This window comes from Lolium perenne, chromosome 2 (genome assembly GCF_019359855.2).
Source record: "Lolium perenne isolate Kyuss_39 chromosome 2, Kyuss_2.0, whole genome shotgun sequence".
In the NCBI taxonomy this organism is placed as follows: domain Eukaryota; kingdom Viridiplantae; phylum Streptophyta; class Magnoliopsida; order Poales; family Poaceae; genus Lolium; species Lolium perenne.
Window position 1 is genome coordinate 41573171 of NC_067245.2, and position 8559 is coordinate 41581729.

The 8559-nt window shown below is 45.4% G+C and overlaps 1 protein-coding gene across 1 annotated transcript; it reads left to right on the forward strand.

The window, feature by feature from the left end:
- The first annotated feature begins 2659 nt into the window (after window positions 1-2659).
- LOC127331908 (probable mediator of RNA polymerase II transcription subunit 26b) lies at window positions 2660-5905 on the forward strand. The gene is made up of 9 exons (XM_051358137.2): window positions 2660-3584; window positions 3682-3750; window positions 3859-3941; window positions 4097-4158; window positions 4275-4396; window positions 4483-4528; window positions 4622-4917; window positions 5009-5141; window positions 5427-5905. Exons 1-9 carry the CDS (start codon window positions 3174-3176, stop codon window positions 5567-5569), a joined length of 1365 nt encoding a protein of 454 aa, XP_051214097.1. The 5' UTR covers window positions 2660-3173; the 3' UTR covers window positions 5570-5905.
- The last annotated feature ends 2654 nt before the right edge of the window (window positions 5906-8559 follow it).

The following is an 8559-nucleotide window of genomic DNA, read 5'->3' on the forward strand; positions in this document are numbered from 1 at the left end:
ACTGCTGAAACTTGTGCAACGGCTTGGATGGTGGATTGGTGGGAGAGGAGGAAGATAGTGTTAAGGCGAGACCATTCAAATGGAAATGAAATGTCGTTGCTTCGTTTGGTGATGACAATATAAGAGGGACGACATGTGTGTTCTTATGCGTGACAGCTGAGGCTGTTGTATGGTTGCATGCAATACAAGGTTTAATCACGCTTTTCATGTGTTAACGATTGGGGCTATATCTTTGAAACATGGCCTGAAGTTAGCCCATTTCATTGGCTGCAACCGTGCCATCATGAACTCATACTGCATGGAAGTGACTGAGACTAAGAAAAATGGGGTATCAGTCATGGAGTAGTGGTTGGGACCTTCGATGACTGTTACCATCTAGCATGATCTGATTTTTATCAAAAACCAAATTTGACATGTACATAGGGAACCAATAGTGTAACTCATGAGCTAGCAAAAATGGCAATAGGTTCTAATCAATAACTTGGATTGATGATCCCCCAGCCCTTCTATGGGCTCATTTGATTTAAAGGATAGGAAAAGCATAGGAATAGGAAATGCATAGGATTGGAATGGCATGTCTACTTGAATCCTATAGGAAGATGGAGTTTGTTTGATTGTAGCAAAGGAATTTTTTCATGAGGTATAAGCTAATGGTTTTTTCCTATAGGAATTACACTACAAGATTCCTATAGAAATTTTTCCTATAGGATATGTTCCTATGAATCAAACAACATGTATAGGAATTTTCTCATAGGAACCAAATCCTACACAATTCCTATGCAAATCCTTTGAATCAAAGGAGCCCTATCTATCCTCTTGTATTAGGCGGCATAACTTTGATTTTGAATGTATAAATAGGTTGGAAGGTTGTAAAATAAAGAAGTTTAATTTTAGGTGGTGAAGATGCTTGGTCAACTAAAAATAGATTGCATCTAGTTTCGCAAAAGTGTGTTTCTCTAGTTAAAAAATCTTTACGCATAATACTACTAGGGCCTAGCCGGCGAAATATGGGTACTGTCCCAAAATCTAAAGGGGAGCCTATCTTACTAAAATAATAGACTTGCTTGGGTTTAAAAGTTCATATAAACTTCACGAAAATCCATTTTATGCTATGGCTAGCGAATTTTTGGTGGTTTGTTCGAAATATTTCATGACATTTGAAGTTAGTTACTAAATATAACTAAAATCCATATTAGTAGAGACCATATATTGTGGTGCAACGGCTTACCCTTCTTCTTCAGGTCAACAAGTCATGAGTTTCCCAAGTTCTCAATTTTTACGATTTTATTGCATGTAGGGTTAAAAAAAATATAGCACTGCAAATATGCAAACCCAATTCTTCTTGTACAAGTAAGAAGGACATGCCATCAGGCATATGACAAAATCGGTCAACTCTAGGGCTCCAATAATTGTGTGTGTGTGTGGGGGGGGGGGGGCCTCAAAATTTCATATATTCTGACCACCTTCACATACATTCATTTCAAAGAAAATTACTTCTTTAAGCGTAGGAGTATATTTCATTTGCGAATAAAATAAATGATGAAGAATTCGCACGCAAAGAGATGTGCAAATTTGTGAACATGTGCCCCTCCATAAAACGTTGTGTATAACATATAAACAAGCGACGAAGCATAGCCACCTGTCTCAGCACAAAAGGAAGATTTCAAAATAAATTTGTGGGCGGTATAAGACTAGGATGAACGTGTGCCTTCCTGGCGGGGACGGTTTCTTGTTATATAGTCAGAGGAGTACAAGATTGATACGGTGGAGATATGCCTTGGTATCTAAGAAACCTATAGATGGTAGGTTTAATTGAATGTACGAGTATATCTCAATCAATATCGTGTACAACACTACTTACGAACACGGTACACAAACGTGTTGCTTTAAAGTTGGCAAACTATTAGCGAGTTCACTAACATGAGATTCCAACAGGTGGTGTTGCGCGTAAAAGAACATGTGCCCCTCCATAGAAACGTAATGTATAACATATAAACAAGATTGATATGGTGGTATAAAGCTAGGCTGAACGTGTGCTTCTCAAAATAAATCTGTGGGTGGTATAAAGCTAGGCTGAACGTGTGCTTCTCAATATAAATCTGTGGGTGGTATAAAGCTAGGCTGAATGCGTGCCGTCCGGGCGGGGACGGTTTCGTGTTATATAGTCAGAGGAGTACAAGATTGATACGGTGGAGATATGCCTTGGTATCTAAGAAACCTATAGATGGTATGTTAAATTGAATGTACGAGTATGTCTCAATCAATATCGTCCACAACACTACTTACGAACACGGTACAGAAGCGTGTTACTTTAAAAGTTGGCAACTATTGGCGGGCAGGTTAACTCGCTAACAGGAGATTCCAACAGGTGGTGTTGCGCGTAAAAGTGGAACATGTTCCATTTAAGCACCCACAATTTTACATTTGAACGAATTTTTGTAAACATAGTATGTATTTGAACAAACACACTCATTCCATCATTTGCAAGAGGGAAGGAAACGGAAATACCAACAAACTAGGAAGAGCAGTGTGCCGACGCCGTGTGCGTGTGCTCGTAGCAGTTTCGAGAAGCACGTCGTATCGCCGCACCCACCAGCTAGGGCTAACCATACCGCTAGGTACACGCACGCACACACCCTGTGGCGCAGTGCCACGAGCTGGACTGGATTGCGGCGCCGCGTTCGCACCCCAAATCGCACCGCAGCCACAAGCACCCACCGCCCTCCTCCTGCTCCTCCTCCTCCCCTCATTCTCCCTCCCACTCGCACTCTCGCTCGTGGCGGAATCCGTAGATTGATAGCCACCACTGCAGACCCAGGAGGAGGAAAGGAAAGCAAACCTGGGGGGCAAAAACACAATCTTTCTCTTCTCCTCCTCCTTCCCTATCTGTCTCCTGCGAGATTCATTCGTGGGCGGGCGGACGGACGGACGGGCGGGCGGGCGGTAATGCCAATCCCCTGCCCAGTTCTTGCGTCTGGGTGTGGCAATCCGCGGCAGTAGACCTTTCTTTTTATTTGTCTGTTTGTTTGTTCGTTCGTTCATTCATTTATCCCCCGTAACGGAAGACGAAGAACTGAATCGCAACTGAACGTAAATTTAACCACCAATCTGCGGCGACAAAGGCCTGGTTTTGATTGGGGTGTTCCGCTGGGTTTGCGAGCCCGATCGCGGCGATGGCGCCGCCGTCCATGGACTACTGGGTCGGCTTCTTCCGGGGAGCCGGCGAGAACATCTTCGACGCCATCGACGCCGCCATCGACGTCGCCGCCTCCGACCACCCCGCCGCGCTCCGCGCCAGGCGCGACGCCATAGCCGAGCGCCTCTACACCGCGCTCCTCGTCGTCTCCTCCGCCGGGCCGCCGGCCTCCGCGGCGGCGGCGCCGGCGGCGCGGCCACAGGCGGGGCCGCCCGCCTCCCAGCCGCAGGTCCTCCCAGAGGGCGCCGGCAGCGTCCCCAGCCTCTGCAGCTCCGACCGCGCCGAGGCCATCACCGACGACGGCGCGCCCCGGCGCGGCGACGACGACGGAGCCGTCGTCGCCGAGGCCGAGCGCATCAAGGGCGTCCTCCTCAACCACCAAGAAAAGGTCCCACCTCATCTCCTTGTTCTCGCCGTCCGTGTCGCTGGTTGTTGTCTCGCAATTACTAGTGCTGAATCTCTTCTGCTCTGTTATCTTATCACAGTCCGAGGCCGCGCTGCTCGAGCTGCTCCGGCGGCTGCAGCAGCTGGAGTTCACGGTGGACACCTTGAAGGTAAGGGAGACAGAGCACATCCACATGCAGGGGCTCCGTCGATCCATTTCTCCATGCTTAATCTGTGTTCTTTCATTGGCCCGTGCTCACGCCGATTCGTCCTCACAGGTCACTGAGATTGGCAAGGCTGTCACCAGCCTCCGGAAGCACAGCTCCAAGCAGATTCGCCACCTCGTCCGCTTGCTCATTGGGTATTATGTCCCTGTTCCTCTTCTTCCTTCAAACCAATTCTTTTTTCATGTATATATCTTAGCTGTCGATATACTACCATTTCTAAAGGAAAGAAACGATATACTACCATTTCTAAGTAATTAACATTCATTGGCATGATTGGTATGAATCGCAGGGGTTGGAAGAGTATAGTTGACGAGTGGATGAGCAGCGGAGGCGGCGGAGATGCCATTGTTGGTAGGTAGCAAGCAGAAGAGTTCATCATGTTTCAAAATTTTACTTTACACTAATATTTGTCTTGTTACCTAATAGTTCTGTGCTTATTAATCTTTCTCTTACTTGACAATTTGTAGATCACACCCCTCAGTCCATGCATCCTTCCAGTCTGGAGCAGGAAGACCGGGGGCTGTCAACTCCTTCCATGGATGACGGCTCACTCTTCGCCACGCCGAGCACTTCCATCCGTCTCTCTGAGGTATTGAATTATCGCACAAATCAACGCTCTGTAATCTTACAGGGCCCATGGTATGATCTGACACAATTCCATCTGGAATTTCTCAGGACAACCAGGGTTCTAGAATGTTTGATGGAATGGATGATGATGGAAGTGAGTGAACAGGCCCTCTTTGATCCCCACTCTGATGGTTCTTTGCTAGGCCCTAGTGTTTGACATCATGATTGTTTTGTGAATTATCCACAGATACAAGGAACAGCGGGCAGCGGTATCCGGGGAACCAAGAACCCATTAGAAGGCCACCGCAGCCAATGGCCCAGCAGTATGACCCTGACCAGAGCTGGAGGCAAGAACAATCTGCAGCAAGGCAGTCACGGCCTCAAGAACTGACCAATGGGCAAACGAGGGAGCAGTTCATCGCGACCATGCTCGCGAGGCCCTCATCATGTGCTGAGTCGGGTCCTGGGAGACCTCAAGTGAGGCCTAAGCAGCAGCAAGGTGCCTTGTCCACTCAAGGCAAACCGCAACCAGCGCCGTCTGATGTGAGCATATTCCACTGTGAACAGCTTATGTATGATTTTTATTTATTTATGCAAATGCTGATGTGATCTGAACTCTGTGTTTGCTCTGTAGAAACCGGCGGATACAAACTCGATTCGAGCGAAGCTGGATCTCGCGAAGAATGCAAAATTAGAAATGGCCACTAATTCGAAGCTAGAAGTGACAAAGCGAAAGCTCCAGGAAGGGTACCAAGAATTCGATAACGGTATAGTCTGATCGTCCCTAGCTTATTATTACTTGCTGCAACATTACATTGTTACTTGCTTCTCTCCAAGAAATCGAGTTATTATTACTTGCTGCAACATCACATTGTTTGTGCCACTCCGTGGCTATGAAATTGTGACTTGAGCTATTGTCTGATCACCTCTTAGCGTAGGCTATACCCGAAATGTTAAGTACTTGCGAATTTTGCCGAAGGAACGGTGAACTTCATTGCTCGATTTCTGTATGTGGTTCGAGTCATGACGTCCATTCTTGTTTGCCAATGCAGCAAAGAAGCAGAGAACTGTACAGATGATGGATCCACAAAGTATGCAGAAGCAAGGGAGCAACAGGAACTGGCAACCCAATTCCAATACAAAACCAAGGAATAACGGCAACAACACCAACAACAACCGGAATTGGCCGAGATGAGGCGCTAATTCCATTCATCACCGTTCAGAATACCTTTGTTTCTTCTCCGCCTTTGGTCGGCGCGAGTCGTTAGCCCAGCCCGGTACATAACTACAGCAAATAAGGCTTCTTGCTTCCTTTGCGAACTGCTTTCATCAATCGTCAGTGCCACGCAGAACACTGCCGTGAGAGCTGCATTTCGTGTCTGACTTTGTGTTCTTTGATAATTGGTCTGGCTGGCTCGCTCGCCTAGTGTCTGTCAAAAACCTGTAAAGATAGCGATGAGGTTGTGATAGTACTAATTGCTGTTTGTTTCCTCGGATGAAATGCAAACGGTTCGCCAGAGTTTTACCGGAACGATCATGCTGTTCTCTGCTTGCTTTGTCGCAGTGCCCCTGCTTTGCTTTTCAGGCCTTTTTCGGTGCATTGCCTTTTCGCTGAATTCAGAGTAGCTTGTCCCCTCTGCAAAGGCTTGGACTGGATTTTCTGTTTCCAAATTACTTGACAGAGTTGGCGACACGTCATGAGCACAAAGTGAAGCTCCCCTTGTTGTCTATACATCATTCGTCCAATCTTAGAAAGGCAACCAGCACGACTTTCTTCTGCTCAAAATGTGCATAGCAAGATGTGTCACTTTGTGTTACATGGAGTGTTTGGCCATTCGGATTATCTTTAAAACAATTGACTATCAATATTATGATATAGGAGTACTATTTGTTTTATTTGTTCTCTAATAAAATAGTATGCTATATTTATTGTAGCGAAGAATACATACATGGTACTACCCCAATATTTGAACAAATCTAAAATAAATGAACAAATCTTTGAGATCTGCAAAATATTTTATTTTTTTATTGCCATGATTATGATATATTTATTTGTTTATTGCCAGAATAACAAATTTACCCCAATATTTGTTGAAGTAAAATATTACTTGTATTCCCTCCTTACCAAAATAGGATGCCTGTAATTTTCAGCTAATGTCAAACTTTTTAAAGTTTGAGCAACTATGTACAAAAAAAATCAACATCTACAATTTTAAATGCACATAATATGAAAATATTCTTCATGATGGTTCTACAAAAAATAATTTAGATTGAAAATTTTGACATTTTTTTCTATATAGTTGAAGGCAAGAAGGCAAAATTGAGCTGCCAACAAGAGGTGATAGCTCCTCACCACAAGCCTACTCTCCTAACTGCCACGGTGCTACTACAAGGTCCGGAAAAAGAAAACAAAAAAAAACTACGAAAGAGCTTCGCGAGCCTCCATCTGTCGAACTCCTCTTTGATCTTCTTCTCGACACACGCCTGAGATTTTATCCAAATATTGTAGGCATCCTATTTTAGATGGAGGTAGTATTGTTCAAGGTTTGCTCCCATTTAGCACCGGCCCGGCTTTGTTGACAAACATGGCGTGTGCGCTTTTTTAAATCGGGTAAGAGCAACATTTCATGCCTGGTCCAAAATGAGACGAGTGACCTACAAGTGTTGAATAGAGCTGGTCAATTTGGGATACTAGATTGTCAAGCCAAAGAAGGGGCATGCTTTGTGTGAACATCATAAACTGTGATGCGGCTCCTTTGAATTTGGCAAGAAAAAAAAAGTTCGAAAAAGTATCCAAACAGATGGATCATTCACTGCCCATGAATGGCTCATGCCTTGGCCTTGAGCCAAGAGCCGTTTGCGTCTCCTGCCTCACCTGCGGGCTACATCACCGGTCTCACCGACGGATGGGCCCAGGCCGTTCGGTTGCTGTCTGGTCCTACCCGTCAGTGTAACCGTCTCAGTGTCATCCGGTGCCACGTCGGGTACCCCGCCCGCCACTGGCCCGTTTAAATATGGAGGGAAAGCAGAGCATTGGCTTCCCCGAGTCGACAGCGCTTGCGGCGCGGCGAGTGGGATCCTGTGCGGCCACAGAATCTGTGGCGGAATCAATTCCTGGCTGGCTGGCTTGCGTCTCACACGTAGCCAGAGCCAAGAGATTCTCTTTCATGTTCTCATTTTTCTTCTTCTGATTATTCGCGAAAAAAGGTGAAACTTTGCAGCCGTTCATGTTGTTATAAAAACCGCGGGGTCAAATCTGCGTCGCACTTGCTCTCGACGCGGAGGTTCTCCGTTGTAGCGTACGCCGTGCACCTTATGAAGACTTCTACTGGTGATGATGGTTTGCAACCGTATTATTTATTCAAATATCTCTGAAGTTGAAAACGTATTTTCGCCGCCTAATGATGTGATACATTCTTTAATACGACGAGCCCTAGTTCCTTTTTTTTCCTGTCTCCGTGTTTATGTTCTTTGGTTCAAAGCTACTCCACGCTTCGTCAATTTTTTTAACCAGAGTAATAACAAGCTCGTCAGGTTCAACGAATAAAAAAGCACATATTAATTGACTCTAATTTGAATGTATCTAGAACTAAAATGTGTCTAGATACATTCATACTAGAGTCAAGTAATATGAATCGGAGGGAGTAGAAACAACATCCACGCTTCGTCAATATTTTATACCAGTAGATCACTACCATTGGATTATTTTGAGAAAGAACTATAATTTAGGTTCGGCGAAATGAACCATGAACTTCAAATCCATATCCCTTGTACTCAGAACTATGGAGCCCCGGTCTAAATTGGATCCTATAGCTATTTGACCAAATTGACAAATGCTACCTATGCAAATAATTTACAAAGAAGCCTCTACATAATTATATATATTCTAATTGCATGGTCCCTAGCTCTGGTAGGTGGTTCTATCTTCGGACTCGGCCATGAACACGCCACCCTCCAGAAGCGCGGCCACTAGGAGCAGCAACAACTTGAAGTGGAATCACGAGCAAACCTAGCGAGGATGATGAACCCGTCGAGTGGTGCTCAAAAATACTGAAGAAAATGAAGTTCATCATATGTTTCCAATCAATACTTATTATGTCTAGCTCGATTCCGCATAACCGCTGCCACTGAGTAGAGGCCGACCCCAGGGCCGACCCATAGAGCGGGGCAACGGGGCGCTCGCCC